At 29.9% G+C, this 23035-nt stretch overlaps 2 protein-coding genes across 6 annotated transcripts; one reads left to right on the forward strand and one right to left on the reverse strand.

Moving 5' to 3' along the window:
* The first annotated feature begins 278 nt into the window (after positions 1-278).
* Positions 279-7092, forward strand: LOC106680895 (DNA ligase 1). Of its 5 annotated transcripts, none has more exons than XM_014420913.3 (6): positions 280-387; positions 932-991; positions 1196-1240; positions 1347-1394; positions 3870-3917; positions 5449-7092. In XM_014420913.3, exons 1-6 carry the CDS (start codon positions 375-377, stop codon positions 5709-5711), a joined length of 477 nt encoding a protein of 158 aa, XP_014276399.1. In that variant the 5' UTR covers positions 280-374; the 3' UTR covers positions 5712-7092. The 5 variants fall into 5 exon arrangements, with proteins under 5 accessions (XP_014276415.1, XP_014276399.1, XP_066907693.1 ...); XM_067051592.1 differs by having other exon boundaries at positions 324-383; XM_014420938.3 differs by having other exon boundaries at positions 328-383; positions 932-995.
* A 10033-nt stretch (positions 7093-17125) lies between these two features.
* LOC106680925 (uncharacterized) lies at positions 17126-21859 on the reverse strand. The gene is made up of 2 exons (XM_014420960.2): positions 21713-21859; positions 17126-17390 (listed from the first exon to the last, which is right to left on the reverse strand). The coding sequence occupies exons 1-2, from the start codon at positions 21824-21826 to the stop codon at positions 17178-17180; spliced, it is 327 nt and encodes a 108-aa protein (XP_014276446.1). The 5' UTR covers positions 21827-21859; the 3' UTR covers positions 17126-17177.
* Positions 21860-23035: the final 1176 nt, after the last annotated feature.

Consider the following 23035-nt stretch of genomic DNA (forward strand, 5'->3'; position numbering starts at 1 on the left):
TATATATATATATATATACACACACACACACACACACACACACACACACATATACATACAAATATACATATGTATGTAAAATATACTGTTAGAAAGTCACGGATTTTAGAAAAAATTATCTTTAACACATAAAGTTGTAGAAGGTAATGAAGAATAAAAGACATGTAAATAAACTGAATTTATAACTAAATGTTTTTTTGTTTCCATGGTTGTCACGGCAATAGTCAGTTTTTATTTTTGTTTACCTATATATGAAAGAGTAAATATGACCTCACAGTTGGGTACCTCTTTGGATGAAAAACAATTCCTTACGGTTGAAGTATGCTTCCAGTGGTTATTGAAATCTGTTAACAGCCGGTAGTTGTCATACAGTTATGGAACAAGTAGGTGAGAATATCTCTTATCTTGAATAAATTCCTATTTTATAGTATCTTTTTTACTATTGATAAGGAGATTTTGAATTGAATTCATAAATGCTGTAAAAAAACAAATCTCATAACATTTATCACAGTTGTATTTGACTTGGTAATTATTTTGATTACCAATTATTAGTAATTATTTTAATCAGTCATTTTATCATCAGTAAATTTATAATTATTTTAAACAGTATTTTTTTCCACTTGATTTTGATATTAGGTTTCCACTGATTAGTTCAAATTTCGCACAATTTTTTCAAAAATTATTGTCACATTTGGAGCATTTTATTTTTGTTGTCTTACAACCTTAGACATAACTTTGTGGTACAATTAATTTTAATCCTGTTGGGAATCTAATGTTATTCAAAATACATAAGTACTGTTTTGAAGAAGATATTATAATCCAACTGGTGTTCATCAGTGCAATGAATTTTGTCGATTAACCTTTCAATTGTAATAAGGCTGACTGTACTTTCGTTCAACATATTTTCTATTCGTGATGTTTACTTTTTCAGGTATAAACCACTCTAGTGTTTCAGTAAAAGAAGAAATGACTGATGAAATTGAGTTTCCTAGTAAGTTTTTCATTGTTTGAAAGAAAATTGTATTGTTTATTTTTCTAATATTTGTCATTGTATCAATTGTCTTAATGATTAAATATAATAAATTAATAAATAAACCTGTATCCTCGTAAATTTATTTACATTTTTACTTTGAAGTTTTAATTTTCTTATTAAATTTTAATTAGTCTAATGTTTATAATATTATTATGTTGGTAGATGAGTTTGTTCAAGTGAAACATGAGCTGCTTGTCCCAGATGAAGGTGAGAAAAATGTATCTTCTTCTATTTCCTTATTAAAATTAGTTATATGTTCAGTGAGATACTTAATTCTGTTATTTTAGCTAAAATATTATCTTCATGTTGGCAGATGAACTTGTTCGAGTAAAACAAGAAGAATTGCTTGTCCCAGAGGATGGTGAGGCAAATATGTTTTATTAAACTCTGTTGACTACTTTTCGCATTTCTAAATATCAATAATAATGTTTTTTATTTAGCCTAGGACAAGTCTATTTAGAATAATAATGCATTTTGTACAAAGTATGCTTATATGAAAAATTTCTTGTTGTTTAAAGTTGTATAATAATTATAATGAAAAGGATTATTTAAAATCTCTTAAGGAATTATAGAAAGAATGTTCAGTTACTTAGATATTAACAAGAAAAAGAATATAAATAGAGAAAATCTATTCATAATTGTTTATATCAGGGGCCAATAAGTATTTTACAATCAGGAACCCTTTATTGTGAGCTGTCGGAGTTTTTATTAATTTTATAAGAAAAAGCAAGGTTGAATACATAGACATCTAGCATTATGGGTTAATATGCTGATATCTTTTTAAAGGCCAAATATAATCCCTGAGAGGACAGATAAATTAATATGTTAGTTAATGAATGAATAAGATCAATATTAATTTATACATATAAATGGGGAGGTTCCCTAGTAGGTCTTTTCTGTTGAGAAGTTGCATTTTCGCTGCTCGCTCATCCAGGAGTATAGATGTGATACTGATGCCTCATACTTTGGGGAGCAAAATGGTGAACAACATGTACAACACTCGTTCGATCCTCAGTGTGTATTCTACGAGTCCCATGTATCAGCCATGGTTGTAGGGGTAGCCTGGTTCTGGCATGTACATCAGGGGGCATCAATTCCAGGCTGTATAGTTGTGAAGTCTTTGATGCTTTGCTATTTATGCTGCTGAAGGGGGCCTAAAAACTAAGACCTTTGAACCTAGCATTATGTAAATCAGAAAAGAAAAAAAACGGAAACATCAATAAGTTTTAAAGAATTGGGGACTTAGGAGTTGATTGAATTGGCAGTATTTAAAAGTTGGAATGAAAATATAGGAAGGTATAGAATCCTAGAGGAACAAAGATTTGGTAATCTAAGGTAGATCTTATTTGATGTGATCTCACCAATATAACTCCCATAATGTAGACTGTATTCCTCGTAATTTTTATTATAATGGTGAGACTAGTACCAAAGGTTTGAATATGGACAATATTTGTTGATGACGTTTTTGAGAGTGTATGGGTAGAGGAAGAGATGAACAGATACAAAAGAGGTGAAAGGTATAGATGGTTTTTGATCTAAATCCTTCTTCCCTTTGGTATCTCTTTATCTCTTCCTCTAACAGTATCCTCTAAAAATCTTCTTGAACAAATATTATCCATAATTAAACCTTTGGTATTGATAATGTCTGCATTCATAGTGCACCAACAATGAAAATAAACTCCATTCTGAATTTATCCTTCTTGATATAATTTTTTTGATTAGAATCTGTTGAATAAGAAGATATCTAAACTGTATATTTATTTTACATATTCTAAGCTAAAAGCTTTTTTAAATTTACCAAGATTAAAATAATAGTGAGAATTAGATTGAGAAAAAAAAAGTTTACATTTGCTTGAAAAATCATTTTTATCCTTTATTATTATATCTTTTTTTTTACCTTCATAACATTTTGCACTCTATTCTCCTCCCCAAGAGGGCAACATAAGTCTAGCATATCACTCAATTATCCCCTCTGAGGGGACATAAAAGTTAATTAACAATAATGGAGAATGAACTTATTCCACCAAATTTTTTAAAGAAACAAATTTTTTTCTGTAGTTTTCTATTAAAATAGATCAAAATAAGATAACGATATCAAGATGCTTGATAAATAAATCAACCAGTTTTAAATCCAAAGAGAATGTGCAAAGTGTATTCATGATGGACTATACACTTCTCTAATCCATTGAGTAATATTTAGAATTAGTGGAACTAAGGTACATGAGTATGGTTCAATAATATAGATAAGATAGTAAAGAATTCCAAAAACAGAAAAGAAATTTACAAGAACTCATATCATATTGAAGCGTTGAATAGTAAAGATGTCTGCAATAATATGGAAGTGTTTTGATTTTGTAATTTACCCTTAATAATTTCCAAGCCATTTTGTTATCCTTTATTTCATCTTATAATCATTTTTTTTTTAAATACAACACCAATGAGATTCGTGATATTAGGAGTAGTGAAGACGAGTTGTGAAACATGGCCATATCAACCTGCTTTGCATATTGGGAAATGATTCAGAATTTACCATTCTGTTTTATAACATGTATTCTTCAATGTCCACTAATACATATAAACCCAATTTCATTACAATGCCTTACTTGGTTCCAATGTTGTACAAAATAGTATTTCAAATTCACAGTGTAGGTTTTTTTTTAAAAAAGTGGTGTCCAGTTGCTTATGAGAACCATCCGAAACAGTGCTGTGTGCAAAGGTTCAAAATTTCATGTCCTTATTTACTTCTGATCTTGAGTTGTTTAATTAAATTGGGTATTGATATAACGAGATATTTAGTTGTATTTTTTTTTTTTAAATGTTCTTAATATGTGAACAGATGGACCTATTCAAGTGAAACAAGAAGAACTGCTTGGCCCAGATTATAGTGAGTAACATTAATGCTATAAACTTCTGCTATCTCCTTGTTATTTTTACTGGTTTGATTCCTTTCCATATTCTCCTTGACCTATTTACTGTGACTATATTGGAATGATGTCTCTTTGTACCCTTACAATTATAAAACTATAGTGCTCAATACTTTTGTCACATGGTTGTAACATTCATAAAAGCACAGTAATTCTTTCACAAAATCTCTTACAATATCTAAACAAATACCAATTTCCCCAGGTGTGGTAATTATATCTGAAATAATTTCATGTGCTAAATTGAAAAATAAGTAATAGATATGTACCTATGTGGCTGGAATCACTTTTTTAGTTGCCATTGTCACTTGTTCAAAACTAATTAAAACAGCTTATTCCTTGAATTTCTTTTTTAATCAAACAAATTTATGACAGAAATTAAATTTCTAACTTAATTTAATTAATTAATTTAAATGTATATGAACATAAGTTTAATTATGAAATTGAATAATATAGTACAAAAATGAATTATAAATAATTTATTGATAATAATAATTATTATTATTCATTTGCATTGACTTTGCAATATGATATAATATATATTACAATAAACACTATTATTTAGCTTTTATTTAACTGAGGCTCTTTTTATGATTAATTTAATTAAAATTTCTTTATTGAATTTATTGGCAATTTATTATAGTTATTAAATTAATATTGATTTAATATAATGATTTTAAATGTAATCATATAATAAATATTATAATCGTTATTAATTGAATTTATTTAATTACTTAATTAAGGGATTGAGGTAGCTCAATGAGTAAAGTGCTATGCTACTATCTCCTAGAACCCGGTTTGGATCTGGCTGTAGCAGATTGTTATTTATTCTGTTATTTCAGCTGTGTATCAGCCCTGTGAGTTCGGGAGTCCTCCTGAAGCATATCCACTTTATATAAAGTGGGTAACTTTAATTTGGGATAAAACATGGCGGTTGAGTGTGTTCTTGAACAAACCACCTCCTTACATAAATATTGTTCTAGAAACAGTATTTCCTTACAAAGTACTCAACCTCCGATTCATCATGGGTTATAAGAGTGCAGGTTTTTATTTTTTTTTTTTTAAATTAATTTGTACTAATTATTTTTATAACTGACAGTATGTAACATTGTAGAAGTGGTAATTGATTGCTTCTTATGTCACTATTACTCATGCTAAACCAAATTCATATCTTCTCTCTGTGTGATTATAAAATGTAGACAGCTCCATAATCCTTTATTAGCTGTCTGTGCTTCTGGAGACCTGAAGCCCCAGAAAAAGTTGCACTTAGGAATTCCATGACTTTGACAGATTTTAACTCAAATCTTGTAATAATTATAATAATTACCAATACTCTGTTTGATTATTCCAAGAGTGCCTTGTGGGTTGCTCAGTTTAATACAACTACTAACTACTTTTTTTAAAGTTGGAGCCATCCTACTTTTCAAGTAGTTTAATTAAGGTGTCTGATTGCATATTCTTATATCATGAGCTAATTCTTCTTGTGCATTTTAGGAACACAAGTGAAAGATGAATCACAAAGGGTAGAGAAAAATAAGAAAATTTCAAAAGCAAGAACATTGCAGAATAAAGAGATATTTTATAGAAAGCTAAAGCATAAGAAAGAAATACATCAGTTGAAGATGAAATTAATGGAGGAAAAACATCGAAAGGATCTGGAAATATTAGACAATGAATCCTCTCTTAAACAGCAATTAATGAGAGAGGAACACAATCTGCGAATGAAAACAATTACACTAAATTTAAATAGAAAATGAGAGGTTGCAAGTTATTATTAATTTTTTCCAGAAAAGTGGTTCAAGTCTTACTTTGTTTATAATGAACTTGATCCTTGACATGGTTCATTATAAACCAGCAAAGTAAGACTTTTATCCCTTTTCTGAAAAAAAAAATACTACTTTCCTGCACTTCCTATTTCAAATAATTAAATTATTAATTATGGTATTTAATTTGAAGGAATAACATACACCCTACAGTCTTCATATTTTTTATATTTTGTTGGGCCAGGCAATGTTGCGTACTGTCTGTCTGTTCTCTAATCTATTATATGTAAAGCTTCATATTGAAAAAAAAAATTAAAAGATGATTAACAATGTACTTGAAAATTATCTAGCTCTTCTAAATTTATTAAACATGTATCATACACCCACAAGGGATAATATTTGAATGCTTTTCACATTCTTGGAGCAAGAATATGACAAGCTATTGGTCAATTCTATTTTGAAGACAATAAAAATTGTGTACAAAAAGCTCTTTAGCAAGTTATTTATTGTGTTAGAATTTCTAACATATTTACTAATAATATTATCAAACATCAACTATTTAAAACATTTAATAAGAATTGTAAAATTGTTCCAATCTGCTCTAATGAAATATTTGCATCATGTTCTTGCCTTGAGCCCTCAATATTTAAAGTAATTAAAAATTTTAAACATCAATAAATTGTAAAATATCTATAAAAAATAAGTGTGTTATTCCTCGAAATGAATACCTTAATCAATCACTGTTATAATTCTGATCTACATATTTTGATTATTATCAATGATTATATTTTTATATATTTAAATATTTCTATATAATAATTATGTTGGATTTAAATTTTCAACATTTTCACTATTAGAGATGTACTGGGTAATTTATTTATTCCCATATCTTCAATATTTCTTCTATGTAAACTTTTTCACAACTCATATTTATAATATAATTACTCAATTTATTGTTTTTGTGACATTTAATTGAATATTAGAGAGATTATAGCCATCTTATTACTTTTTGGAGTGTTGTATTTGAGTGTGATTTTACCTAAAATTCTACAATTTATAGGTAAAATTTCCCTTTTGGTTCATTTTGTGAGTGATTTTTCATATTTTAATAAGAATTAAGAACAAAATACCTCTACATATTCATTTTAAATTACATAATTCAAACAATTTATTTTGTGACTAATTTGTAGTTAATTATAATGTAACACAGTTTTAACTGCCACCAGAAAAGAAATAATAAACATAGGATTCAAACAAATGCAATTGTTAATAAACAAGATAAAAACTAAAATAAATTATATAGATAATCACACAAAATCATAAATTGAGTGGTATTTATTAGGACAATAAAACTTTGTCAAACAATATAGGAAAATTTGAATGAAATCAGCAAAGCGAATGAAATGAATAGAAAAATAAAATGATTAATTTATAAACTCAAATTATAAAACAATAAAATGGTCCATCATATTACAGCCTTAACAAAAAGCAGTAATTGACAATAATATAGAATAGATTATTATTTTTTAAATTACTAAAATCCCTGAAATGGAGATTGATATATGACAAGTATATTATAATAAATATATAAAAATAATTATAAATCATTTAGTTTTCTCAATTTTTTTAAAATTACAAGCAATAATACATGGAGATTATTAGAAAAAACAAAAACAAATTGTATGCAATGTCAAATAACTTTATAAACTATATTGTTGTATTTTGTATTTTAAACTTGTTATTGTATTATAGATGGTGGACTTGGGAATAGATATATTATCTAAAAGATTCCATTTCCTAACAAAATAAAATATGTGAAGTTTGAATGTTGTAGGTCAATCTTTTGAATTAAATACCACCATCAATAGCTTATTCTTTTTTTGATAATTATTTATAATTAATTTACTAAACCCCTTAAGGCACATCTTAGTAAAAGCAAGCCCTTTGACTAATGCTAAGGTGTATGCCTGATGAGAATCACCTATATGCTGCTCTGAATGCAGAATAGATTCATACACCAAGAGCTATTGAGAAAAAGTAAAACATCCCAACTGCCAAATTCACTAATTATTTAATTCATTATTTAATACAAATTAATAATTCATACAAATTGTTTAATTCATATGCTATTCCTGTTGATATAGCAATTGCTTCCACAGTAGAAAGCTTTTCTCTCAACCTCTGAGCCACTGCAGGAAAACATTATCTCCAAACCTTTTTCACTTCTCTCTACAACATTCCTTGTCCAATTCATAGATTAATTGTAAAGTTCTTCAGCTCTTGATATAGAGTTTTGTACAAGTAAGGTGTTAACAGGTAATTTAGCAAAGGGTTCTCTCTATCCTGACTAATACAACTCAAAATTTAATTTAACATTTGAGTTGTTAAAAATTATTGTGTCATGAGTGCTTCCGGGCCACCGAATAACAATGTTCCTGATTTTCAAATTGGCTTTGTGGATGGTTTGAATATTTAGAAAGAAAAATACTTTTGCTGAAAATCTCAGATTGGTCACCTAAAAAAAGTTTTATAATAATCGGGTTTTCACTTTGTTGGAAGTCTTCAAATAATTGTGAATCACCTATTCACAATTATTACACCTATGGTGTAAGGTTTTGTGTATTGTATCTTTTTTATTATTCTACCTACTTTTCCTCTTAATTTTTTAATTACTGTAATTTACTTTTATTTAGAAATATTCAGTTTATTATTTGATTAGATTTATTTTAGCTAGATTCTATTAATTGTACTTTTGTAAACTTGCAATTTTATTTTTATTTTTTTTTCAAAATGGCTGGAAAACTAAGGTAAACCACTTTCCTTGGTGTGATATGAAAACTGTAACTTCTCAAACAATAAAAAGACATATAAAATCCCCTCATGAAAGTAAGAGACTTAATGAATGTTCTCATTGTGATTACAAAGCAGCAATTCCTCAAAACATGGAAAGTCATATTTTTTACTGTCATAAAGGTAAAAAGCTTATTCAATATCCTTAATGTGAAAATAAAAGAGTAACATCCCAAACAATGAAATACCATATAATGGCCTGTCAGACAGGTGAAAAGCCTTATCACTGTTCTCATTATGGTTATAAAACAGTAACTTCTAATATGCTGGAAAGGCATTCGAGAAGTATACAGTTCAGTTGAAATGAAATACAAAATGCAATGTATTGATTTTAGTAGAGAAAAACACATGTACAAAAAGTAGGGTTAAACTTGGAGCAGTTGATAAAACAAAAAGAATAATAACAATCAATAGTCTTTGCATCTGGTTTATGCTACAAGTTCCTAGGCCTTATAAATATTCTCATCCTGATTATAAATCAATTATTTCTGATACACTAAAAAGATACACAGTGGCTCATCATACAGGTGAGAAGCCCAATGTCCTCATGATTATAAAGTAGTGTCATCTCAACATATGAAAAGTTATTTAATACACCATTACATGGGTGAAAAGCCTTATCAATATCCCAAGAGTGTTATACAATAGTAGAGCTGGTACATTCTATCCAGCATTGCATCTGGGTAGCATCAACATTTATCATTTTTTGGTAATTATAAATATTTTGGAATGCAGTTTGACATCTCATTTAAATGGGGACTTAAAATTAATCAAAGAAGCGTATAAGATAAAATTATCATATTGTGTCAAAGGGTTTTACTATTTGAGTTGGGGAGTGGAAAAAAATAGTGTATGAAATTCAATACCAAATAGCTAAAGAGGACTACCTCATATCTGCAAAAATGTTGTTTTTTAAATATAATAAAAAATACAAACTTAAAACTCCACATTTTTATATATTCTTCATGGCTCTAAAGAGAGACACTGTGCAAATTACAATGATGTTTTTCCAGTTACTCCACTGTTCTCTGTGAGTGATATAAAGAGTAATCTCAAGAAAAGTGGATTAGTCAGATGACAATTTAATACCTAATATCGTAATTTTTTTTTTTTTTTACAAATATCAGTCTCTCCTACAAATATGACGTCTAGATGATATTTATGACCTCAGTGCTTCTTTAAACAAAAATTTCCATGGTAAAATTGAATTTCTACAGTTTTAATTTTTTTAATTAAGTAATCAAGGACAATCTAGATCGAGTGTGATAGTACAAGACATAATAATTCTGGTAATTTAAGATTGAAATTAATTATGATTATTAGTTTTTAGAAAAAAACAAAACCTGAAAATGTTTTGCATGATGTCGAAACATAGTAAAATAGATGTTAAATATATAAAATAAAGGTACAGAATTATATAGCTGAAGAATTTTTATCCTGACTTTATTAGAAGCATTTTTCTTCACCTGAAACAGTAGTAAATCGACATTTCTTATTATTTCTCCTCTATGAATTAGTATTTTATGAACGGAAAAAGGAATTTCTAACTAGTTATATATATATACATATATGTCTTACGTGTACTCGTTGAATTTGTCACAGTATTTCAGTTGACTGGAGTATTCCGTACGACAAATAACGGTACACTTGTTTTCGCAACTGATTTAGGCAATACACGTAGCTTAAACATGTAATAACCACAAGAAATAAATTTGTTTACAAAACATTTTGTGCTTCTTATCAAATTGATTAGGATTATAACATAAATGTATTTTCTTAAACACATAATACGATTTTATTTTTTAATAGTTATATAACTTCGGTAAATTTTATTTTAACAGAAAATCCAAATTCATTATTTGAATATATCTGAAATTATTACTTATAAAAGACCTGATGGGTCTTACACGCTAATTATAACTATTTGATTTGCTTTTAACAATTGTTATGTGGGGGTGTAAGTAATTAAATAATTTCATAATAAAAATAATAAATTAATAAAAAAAATCAAAATAATGTATATACATATATCAGAAATAATAACAATAATTATGTAATATTATAATGAAAGAAACATGAAAATTGACAAACAAATCAACTAATATTTATAGAAGTAACAAAATAAATAAGTGACTTATATACTAAAAAAATATTTTGAGAAAATAGAAAGGAAATGAAAATAACAATAAATATAGAGTTCATGGCAGAATGTCATACGTTAGTCCAACAATCTTCGAGACCACGTTGGATTTCCCATGTTGTAAGCCACTGCACCTTAACTGCTCGAAATGGAGCTTTGAAAACGTTTTTTGATGAATTCATCTTTTCATTAAATTTGCAGATCGCGATGTTATTGATTATTCCTTATAAACCTATTGCAGTTCTTAGGAACGTATTTTGAAATAATTGTTACTTTTTTTTCTTACAGGATGTTATAAATGCACCCCATACTTCTCAATCGCACATCAGCAATGTCTTATGAATAAACTAATATTTTTTTTCTTATTAAATTGGGTGTTTAGAGGTTCCGATATTGTGAAGTTTTATTACAATTCGAGACGGCCCTCAATCATAAAACCGAATTCCGTATAATTAAGTCCACTGGTGGAGCATAAAGACGAGGTGTTGATTTGAGAAGGACGATGCCACGCCTATTGGAGTACAGTGGTATATATAGAGGAGGCAGCGGCAGGTTCCTCAAACTGGTGATAGCCTTCGCTATAGACCTATCCTCTTCAGTCAACATGTTCAAGCAGGTAGGTTACTCTTATTTAATAATTAATAATATACTTACTCAAATATGATTCAAAACCATTATCAATTTGGTACGTAAAGAGCAGTGTAGTTTTTGCGTTCCAAATCAAGCATTCCACTTGAGCTAGTTTAATTATAGTTTTGAACCATGTTGGAGTCTTATTATTGTAAAGTACTGATGTAGAAAAGATGAGCCATTTATTCACTTTACTAACTACTCAAGTACCTTCTCTTCCAGATCCTCTTCCTGTTCGCCGTGGCAGTGGTCGCCACCTCCTTGGCCAAGGAGTACCCACCTGGAATCAGCCCCGCACTCTGCCCAGACTATCCTTTCTGTGACAATCGCCTCATCGCCCTCTACTCCCCAGTGCCCTACACAGCTCCTGGATTCCCAGCTAACGTCAACCCTGCTGGTTGTCCAAACTATCCATACTGTAACTGAGTCTAATGTCTTCTGTTAATTGTTAAATAAAATCTTTCTTTTTTTTACTCAAAAACATTTTTTAGTGTGTTTTACCAATCCTTTAATAATGTTTGTTATAATTTTAAATACTACTCATTACACCTTAAGCAAGACTATTTTTTTAACATAATAAATGACCAGTAATTGCATGAACTACAGCATGTAAATGGACGAGTATTATATAAAAGTACCGATTATTCGGTTAAATACAAGATGAGATACTACTGGATACAAAAGGAAAACAACACCGTCTAAAAGGGTTACTTCTTAACTTTGGTTGCATATTCTGCAGTTTTAATCCACTTACAGGAATCAGTAGTTTATTCCTCAGCTTCCTTAGAGTATTTTTTCTACTTATTGAAATTGCATTCAAGTTCATTGCCAGTGTATTTCTACTACAGGTTTTACAGAAAAAGAAATAAAAACAAATGTACATAATTTGTTTGAATATTATAACAACTTGGCCTCAAACTCTTATATCATCACACAAGCTCTTGCGACATCCGTCTGCCTTTGTAATTGCCTTGATATGACTAAATGAATATGTTTACATCTCCTTCAATTGTAATTATTTGAACATCATTTTTGATGTGCTAAGGTGCATTCCTTGGAGAATAAAACAAAAAAAATTTTTGTTAATTATTTATTGACATTTACAACTGTACATAAAATATTTTGACAAGCAAATTTGAAGTAAGATCATAATGATATGATACACCATGTAGAGAAACTACCCATTAGTAGAACTCTAAAAACATTTTACAATATAAGGTCACGAGGCCATCTTCTTTTCAGGCGCCTCGGAGGGTTGCCAGAAATGGAAGAAGACGCAAGGTTAGAAACTAGTGGGTTTGGGTGGTTAGGGAGTTTATAATGGAAGGGATGATATGGAGTTCGGCCTAGATCTTTTTCATAAGGAACATTTAAGTCTTTATGGATGGTTTTATTAGTAACAAAATTAGGAGCATTGAGGATTTTACGAAGGATTTTGGATTGTAAGGATTGGATACGAGAGGAATTCGAAGGTTTAGTGGAGCACCAAAGCTCAACTCTGTATGTCCAAATGGGCCTTTAAATAAATAAATAAATAATAAATAAATTATTGTCATGTAGATCAGTCTTTTCTAATGAGTTGGAAGTTAAGACCGTTTGTCTAGTAAGTGCTGTAATAAATAGTCAGAATCTGCGTCGAGTTTCCTGTCTTTTCAGTCTTGTGTGAGGATTCCAGGTTAGTCATTTGTCAAGGTGTAGTCCAAGATAACGAATCTGTTCTACAGGGGTAAGACCCACATTATTAAAGTATACTGTAGGGCAGTCGGCAGGTTTACGACGAAGAGTAAAGGTGATTTGATGGGATTTGTTGGGATTTATTTTTATCCGCAAATTTCGACACCATTCTTCGAGGGATGTGATATGGGACTGGAGAGTTTGGAGTGCAATCAAAGGATTATTATTAACTGCGAGCACACATGTGTCATCGGCATAAGTGGTGAGGATAATGTTAGGAGTTGTTGGGATGTCAGCTGTATAGACGGTGTAGAGGATGGGACCGAGGATACTACCTTTAGGAACACCAGCGAAGATTGAAAATAGAGGGATGAATAGGAGCCATTGTGGTTTACTTGCAATAAATTATTAGTAAGAAAGGAATGTTTTATTTCTTAAACAAAAAATGGAGCTAAGTTTATTGGCAGGTTGGAAAAATTTGCGGTATTTCATAATCAAATCATTAAAATAATTATAGGCTCTCTTCATTGAAGAGAAGAAGCTCTAAAAACAAATAACTTAAACAAGAATTGAAATTGAAGTTAACTTTTGTATGCTAAATTTCTATTAAAAAATCCTAGTACCTATAGAAAGGGTACAGTGCTAGCACAACTGAAATGCGAAAATGTGGGGATTATAGTAGCTCGTCTCTATTTCTACATCTCAGCCCAATTAAAAGAGTGGACTGCTCAAGCTGCGCGTACCTGTCAGATTTAAGACGTTCCGTTTCTATGGACGTACTCTATTATAAGTTCGGGTTAATGATTACATTAGCTTATACTTGTATATCGTTAGTATTCAACAGATCTCTAGATTGAAATATTTGTAGACTGGAAAGTATTATAAAAGTGTTAGGGATACAGATAGAGACTGGTCGGTAACCATGGAATCGTCTTTCCTCTATACACTCCAGTCAGTCCAATTCATCGTTCCTTTGTGACTGATCGCCACTGGCCACTTTAGAAATAATGATTGCATATCGTAGAGTACAGATTAATTATTACCATCATTAATCCTTTGTTATTCTGTTATTATGGAAAGGACTCGTCTCCCAATAGGGTTGGTCACCCCGGGAAGTGCTGACTATTACTCCCGAAAGGGAAGGCCTATGCAGGAAAGGATACAGAAAGATGGAAAAAAAATTTGATAGAAGCTAACGTTTTGTCAACTATTGTACATATACATTTTTTTTTCTCTCTATCTTCTTTGATTGTATATATTATATTTTGTAATGATTTTAATTTATTGCATAAATAAAAAGCTATTTCATTTCATTCTGTTAGTGATTAACTATGAGAGTATTGTAATTGGGTGCAATTCTTGACGCGATGTTTTCAACGCAGTTATCCGTTTTAGAGACCCTTGAGTGAAAGAAAAAAATATGGCCATTGTTCAGTATGCGTGTCTGTGGCACAATTATCTGTTGATCTTGTTGCTTCTTTTGTATTTTGTTAGATTTCGGCGCAATAAGCCTGTGGTCCTAATAGGGTACTATGTGCGCAATAGCAACTTTGTAGTAGTCATTAATCATGTTTTTTTACTATTCAAGGTTTCATTAGGTATAACAAGGGTTAATATTTTTATTTCTATACTAAAAAAATAATATGAGAAAAAAAATAATGAAAATAAGCATAGACTTCATTGCAGAGTTTCTTATATTAGTCTGGCCTTCAGTCTTCGAGATCATGTTGGATTTCCCACGTTGTAAGCTACAGTATCTTTAACTGCTGGTAACGGGAATAGAATTTTTTAAAAGGTTTTATGATGATTTTATGATTCATCTAATGATGATTTAAATTATTATTGCAAATAATCTAGGTAAATCTAGTGGTTTCAGTGTCAATAGCTAGTTCAGTTTAGATATGTACAATTTCGATTTAAACATTAAATATTAAAAATTTAATTTCTCCTTAGTAAAATGAGTGTTCAGAACTAAGGTTTTATTAGAAACGATGTTTTCCGAGCATCAGAGACTTTATAGATATATAAGGGTTAATACTTTTCCCAGGATGACGTACGAGGCTATATTTAGCCAACTCTACAAAAGATCCAGTAGAAGACGCCATCACTCTTAAGACACACGTTAACAGAGAGTTTGGATTGGAAAGAATAGAAAACTTTTATAACGAAGCCTTATAGTATTAGCTCTTAAGTACAAGTATAAAAACTACAAGCACTAATACTTTTTGTTTCATAATGGGAAGAACTATTAGTGATATTAGAGGAGACTTAGATAAGAAGAAAAATTCATTTAAAATAAAAATTTTCAAAATCAAAATATGTATTGAAATCGGAAAAAAATAATGGGATGTGTATCGTGAAGCTCGGATATGTATCCATGCTCTACGGGAAGAAGAAGGACAATTATGATACTGTAATGAAGTTATCTCCCCTGGGGAGAGAAATGATAGATAACCGATCGATTTGATCGGTCCGTTGGTGAACGATGTTTCTCTGGAGAGCAGTGTTAAACGGAAAAAGAACAAGTATGTGAATATTGTGGACTTGGTGTGCTTTTGGTTACTTTTGTACTACAATAAAAAATCCTTTTCTTTGTTTTTGGTTCATTGCGTTTGTGCCTCTTGTCCCAGGTATTACGTAACAATGTTATTTTTAGTTTTTGGATACGCCCAAGCAGCTTGGAAAAGAATTAAATTAAAATTTTGTTTGCCTCTTAATTTTCTTTTCGAAAATAAAACTATGTATATATCTATATAATATATCTTTTTAAATAATAATATCAAAGAGTAGATTTTAATCTCCAGAGTTCTCTCATTTTCTCCTCCTCTTCTTTTCCCTTCCTGTTTCATTCCCTCTCTCATCCACTATTTCTTTTATTATGGGTTTTCCCTGTTATTCCCTTTCTTTATTTTATTTTCTCTTTAAGCATACGAAAATTCAGACTAATTGAACTGACGCTTAATTTGTATTACAATCGATTGTGATTTGTTAATAGTTGAGTGACTGTGTATTTTCATCCGTAAGAAAGGTCCTCACGTCCTAAAGGTTAATATATAAGATCATAAAGAACCAATCAATTTTTACCCTTCTCATTTTTCCACAGTATAATGTTTATTCATTCAGCGTTAATGTATTTATTAATCATAGATTTTCTATTGGTATAAGTTATATAAAAGAAATGGGCAGGACAAAGGCTATAAAGTACCCTCAATATTGAACGGCTGTGCGGGTTTAGAGACACCGCACCCCTTGTGCCCATGTTTTACACGGACGTATATCGGAAATTTCTCCCACATATGTAGTTACATATGAGTAAAACCGTCCATTTTATAGTATTATTACTATAAAAGAAGACATTCACCTGTTTAATAAAAACATTCTAGATCCAAACTTAAATCAACCAATGACTCAGACCTCCGATGCAAGCCTGGGTGCATCCTACTTGATCCAACACGAAGACAACTTAAATCTGCACTATTTAAGTTCATTCCGTGCATACAATGGATTAATACAATGTATCCATTATCGAACATTCCATGGAATGGACCCCCTATACGAAATGAGATAACGCTAACATCCTGAACTTGACAATCCAAGAAGTATAAAAGAACATCTAGAGAAAAATACATTTTTTATTAAACAGGTACACTTGTTAGGACTTAATATAAACAACGACCTAATTCGCAATCCACATACAAGAAACAAGAAACTGCACCTTCTTATTTTTTATGGGCCTTCTTTAGATTTTGTATAAATCTTTTGGGTCTTTCATTTTGATTAATCTTAGTTATAATTCAAGTCCATTTTCTAAGTTGATATTAAATATGTGAAGTATCTTCTCAGTAACGCTGTTTTTTTCTTCTTCTTATCCTGTAATATCTCATCTGATATTTAACTAAGCAAGACCTGGTTAATTAAGTTGCGGCTTTATTTACAGAGCAATATAAATTAATATATTCTTTTAATAATATTATCTGAATAAATAAATTTGTATTACATTATATTCAATATCTTAACACATTTTCTACGTACTAAAAATGTGCATCCTTTCTAACGTGCAAAATTAAATGTAATATTAAATAAATTTGTAAGGATAAGAGATAAAAATAATAGATTAAAAAAAAAAGAAAGATATTTTATTTAACAATTAATAGAAGACATTAGACTCAGTTACAGTATGGGTAGTTGGGACAGCCAGCAGGGTTGACGTTAGCTGGGAATCCAGGAGCTGTGTAGGGCACTGGGGAGTAGAGGGCGATGACGCGGTTGTCGCAGAAAGGATAGTCTGGGCAGAGTGCGGGGCTGAGTCCAGGTGGGTACTCTCTAGCTGCAGAGGAAGCGACTACTGCCACTGCGATCAGCAGGAGGATATGGAGGATCTGTAAGAGAATATTAAAGATTTAATTATCTAACTGAAATACTTATGTCCGTCAAAAGTTTTTTTTTCTTGCTAGACAACTTTTATAGCTTCTTCCACAAAAGGAAAAAAAGATACATTCTGCTGTAGAGTTACCTAGCAATACCGTAAGAACATAACTGTCAAAAGTGATTTTTTAACACTACAGGTCCTCTAGTAGCTTTAAAGGTTATGCAAGTCCAAGGTTGATAATGGAGTATTTTTATTCCAAATCACTTTTTAGACCCAATCAATTGATAAAGGTAAATACCTACCTAATAACTCTAAGTAGTTATTTACCAATAAAGGAGATCTAATTACTAAATAAAATTAAACTTTCAGTATTCTAAAATATCTTCGTCAAAAACTTTTCTCCAACAGTCTCTCTTACTAAATTTTAAGAAATAAATTTCATATCTCGAAAACATTTATATTTTTAACACTTATTAATACACTATTTAGTAAATTGATTGAATTTGTGAGTAACTTGTTTAGCCAATGCCTCTGTCAAGGTGCAAATTTTTATTTCTAAGACATTTGCGCTTGTTCAGGAAAATAAAAATTAAAAATAAACTATTACATAAATAATTAAAACATTTATAATTTTTTTTTGTCTTAGCTGATTACCTGGTATTTAAATATCTTAAATCACAAATTACATCATTTTTTTTTACATAGTAATGTCAAAAATGCATGACATGAAAAATTCCTAGTAAAACATTCAGACACCTCACTAAACTTCCTGCTTCTTTCAGTCCTTAATAAGTCGTAGATGAGGTAAAACACTTTTAAAAATATCTAAGACCCCTCCAGCCAACAATTGCCTGGTAATCAATTGATTGACAGTATAAGATTAGAGATGTGCGAATCCTGTTGGGTAACATAACGGAAGCGAACATACAGAGGAAATTAATGCTAGAAATATCAATCACAACTAATATATAGCCAAATATCAATGTTTAAAAAAAACACTCACAAAAAAAAATTGATACCAAAGATGATGGAAATAAGAAGAAACTAAAGACGTAGAAAAAAAATTCGTAATCTATCACAATTTGATAATGGTCCAAAAGTCATGACATTAATTTAATAGCACAACGTTTTATTTTGATATAGAGGTTAGACAAGTTAGGAATTGTCAAGAAAAAAATGGATTTCACATTACACATTCCTATAAAAAAGAATCTGTCATCATAATTTGCTGTCTCATTCTAATAAAGAATTCAATACTGAAAAGAGTTTGTTCTAAAGGGGCTTTTCGATCCTCTGTACCTTTTGTGTACAAATCGTAAAAAACAGAAAAACGTATTAACAGTATTAGCGATGTACCTTCCAAAACGTCTCGAATCAAAACAATGTTTGGTATGAATTCGACTTAAAATCTGATTTAGCATCAGAATCCGTAAATAAAATTATTATTTCTTCCCATTCTATGGAAAATTCCAGAGTTAAGTGCCCTGGAAGAGATAGGCTAGATGCCACTGTTATGACGGCGAAAAACAAATTAAAATTCAGAAAATTGTAGAGGTTAAGGAGGATGAACATTTATAGGAAGGGATATCCTGTATATACATTTATTATTATCCTGGAAGATTGTATTTAACAGTTTAAGAGATAGAGGTTTTCCCTTTCAGTTTTTCAAGGATTCTGGCATCCATTCCAATCCTAGAAAACTATTTTAAAATTTAAATGAAATACTCGGGGCTGTCATCAGTTCACCTTCAACGTAAACTTACGGTATCCTTTAAAACTATTCCATTTATGCTTGTCCCTGACTTCCTGAGATCTAAACAAGGGACCAACTAGCAAACCACAAGCTGTTCGCTATGATATTGTTTGTCTACCATTGGTATTTGCCAAATATATTTTTTCTAAACTGGTCAAATATAATATTTTATTATTTCTTTGAAAACTCCCATTTGACGATGTTTGAAGACACTAAAAACGATTCTTATCCGCTTTTGTAGAAAACAAATTTTTGGGTCTACTTGAAGCAACTTGGAGTTTTGTGGATTCGTGCACATTTAGTTCAATTAACTATTTATTTTATAAAATTATAATTTATTTTTTGTTATTCTAAGCTATAAAACAAATTAATTGCCAACTTATTGCCCCACTATGCTATTATAAGAGCACAATATTGAAATAATTTGGACCGACTGAGCTAGATGAACTATTTTTTAGGGCGAATTAATATTGATATTCGTTTTCGTACGTAAATAAATACTATTATCTTAAACATGAATTTTCACTTTGATCAAAAAAATTTTTTTGCTCCAAATGTTCGCCTTCGTTTTTTTTTTTTTCGTATATTGGAATAACTTCAACACCAACCATCTAACCCTAATCCAACCTAGGAGTGGTTTAGAGTATCTACACTGCATAAAATGGTACAAACCAGAACTACGTAAACAAATAAGATCAACATTTTGTCCGAGAAAAATCATTTGACATAAAACTGATCAAAAGTCGTAAAATTATGGTTTATAGCATAAATTAATACTCAATTAATCAATATTGAGGTATTTGAGCCGGGAAAGACCGCTCAGCGGTAAAGGCTAACTAATTATATTCTGGTACAAAAGGTTATCAACAAATTTAAAAAAATAAAATGTTATTTTAAAAGAGCATTTATTCTCTTTTGATTATTTAATTAAACCCTTTGTCCAACAAAATGGGTAGAGAAAGACGTTCTGAAGATGATTTCACAGTGCATTATATGGCCACATATTTCAGGTATAGCATTTATAGGAAGGGATCTTGTAGAACTCGATCTAATGAAAGCTTTTTAAAAAGATTTACCTAGAAATTATTAGTCACACTTTTAAATTAATGAAGTAAGTTTCATGGTGACAGTTTACTGTCATGATAATAACACTATAAATATTACACAATTTTTCGGTTGCGAATAAAACGTACAAGATAAGCAATTTTTGAAATGAGAGCACTGGAAGGAAAATACTTTTTTTTATTTTATTTATGTACCAACCCGCGCAATTTGTGAAGATTACACAAAATTGATCTGTGGTAGCGTGGGTTATGCTCAATCACTGAATTCACTGCAGACAGACAGACTGACACGGAACCAAATTTGTTCATTGAAATAAAAAATATAACTAAAGTGCAGATTTTCGATTTTAAGAACAACAGTTTTTTTTACATTACTCTAACTTTGTTAGTGATGATATAATGTACATATGTAATGATAAATCTGCATAAGAGTTTGCCTCTGATTTCAGTTCGTGTTACATTCCTCCCTATTTCCTCTCCCTCTTTACCACAAAAATAATATTAAAAAATAAATAGCAAAATTTGATTTCTATATCTCGACAAAACCAAAAACATAATTAATTCAACTTACTGTCCACTAGTATATTTTAATTCTGCTTCGCTTATTCTTGTCGAACAGATCCGAAACCTAAGACTACATTTCGACAAACAACTAACATGGAATCCTCACACTAGTCTGAAAAGACAGGGAACTCAACAATTCCGACTATTACAACACTTACTAAACAAACGCTCTAAAATTTCAATTAATAACAAATACTTAGTAATATGAGTACAATAAGACCTATTTGGACTTAAGAATAAACCACCCAACTCCTCTCCTATCCAACCCTTACAACCCAAAATCTTTAATGCTCCTAACTCTGTTACTAATCAAATCATCCTTAATGACTTGAGTGTTCCATACACTGCCGATTTGGGCAGGACCAGACATAAATCGTTACATGACAAACTCTTCAATCAAACCTACTTGTTTTTAACCTTCCTTTAATTCCTGATATTTCTCCTACGGGTTTTAAATAAGATGGTCTCGAGACTTCCTAATGTAGATATGTTATTGGAGTTCTATGAATGGGTAAATTCTCTACATTACTGTATCGTACTATTGCAATATAAGTAATCCCAATTGACTTGTTGCATTTTTTAATTAATTCAGTTTTAAATTTCATTAAGTAAATAGAAAAAGGAAATAAGTTATTAGCATAACTAAACAAACAAAACCGCGGAATAGTTTGGCGATTTATTTATATTTACTTAAATTATTGTAATTCAATGGTTATATAATACTACTGATTTTAACCACTTGAAATTTTGTTATTAAATCTTTTGAATAGTTCAGGAGACGAGTAATACTAATACAAAGACTAAATGCCATTTTTTAAATATGAGTTAGAAGTTTCAATTGAGAAGCTTAAAACTTGAAACGATTACCATTGAAGAACAGTGACAAATTTGTTATGTTATTATTATTGGTTTTGTTATATTATTATTAATAATTAAATAAGAGTAACCTACCTGCTTGAACATGTTGACTGAAGAGGATAGGTCTATAGCGAAGGCTATCACCAGTTTGAGGAACCTGCCGCTGCCTCCTCTATATATACCACTGTACTCCAATAGGCGTGGCATCGTCCTTCTGTTTTACAGCTACACGGCTTAACTTGTCTTCTCTCTTGTCCAAACATTTTTATTGAGATTTTTTTATAAATTTTTGAACTTATATAGCTATAATGTCTATACTTTTATAAACTTTTATAAACTCGTTCCTGTAGAAAAAAAAGGAAAATGTGCAAAATTGTGTTGTAAAAACCCAAAATGTGTAAAGTTGTAGACAAAACACAAAAATCCTGCAAAAATAAATGTTATGGAAATTATAATATTAACATGGACATGAGGAACTTACTTAATCTTGTTTGAATCAAATAAACTTGTTAAATACTTACCACGTCTGTGCGAACATGCACAATAAACTAACTTAGTGACTTAAAATTTTGGCCATTATTGAAGAAATAAATGGAACTGTATTCAATGATTTTTCAATATTATCATGAGGACTACAAAGCTGGAAAGCTCAATTTTAAAGTTCTTAAAAAATATGTATGGTATTTAAAATATTTATGTCCAGTATTAAATTCCAAAAATCCGTTGGAGTTTATATTTCAGAATTCCCAAATTCTTTATTATTTGAATCTTTAATATTGTGATTTGAAATTTCATTTTTTCAATTTAAATAAATCAAGAACAAAATAAATATCTATAACAGAATGTTAATTCATTAATTTGATAATATGATTATCATTTTTTTTTTTATATAAACATAATTTACATCTAAAAAAAACAGTTACATTGCAGTTATTATAGGTACATTATTGTTTTAGATTTGATTGATTTGCTTTAATTTTCTTAACACTAGTTGTTTACTAATTTTACTATTATTTATGTTAATAATTTCATTGAAATTTAAATGCAGTATTTTAGTTTATTTTTATTATTATTATTTATTTATTTTTACTCTATTTATTTATTTCTCCTATTTTTTTTTCTATCTTGAGTGATTAAAAATATATAGCTTCAATAATCGAGTTAGGCAGATTGTATTATTATCTCAACAAAATATATTATTAAGAGAAAAAAAAGGAAAAATGTGGTACAATTTAAAAATTGTATACAAGTTACAAAGTGTAAAAGTAAGCGTCAATGTGTGAATTCCTGAAAAAGAGAGATTTCGGGTCGTTCCCATATTCCCTCATTGTTGCCGAATTCCCATATATCACAGCTATTACCGGGCCGAACTAAAACGAGTGGTTGAAATATGGTATTAAAAATCATTAAATATAC

The sequence above is a fragment of the Halyomorpha halys genome, unplaced genomic scaffold (assembly GCF_000696795.3).
Source record: "Halyomorpha halys isolate HHAL.00 unplaced genomic scaffold, Hhal_1.1 Scaffold18.1, whole genome shotgun sequence".
Lineage (NCBI taxonomy): Eukaryota > Metazoa > Arthropoda > Insecta > Hemiptera > Pentatomidae > Halyomorpha > Halyomorpha halys.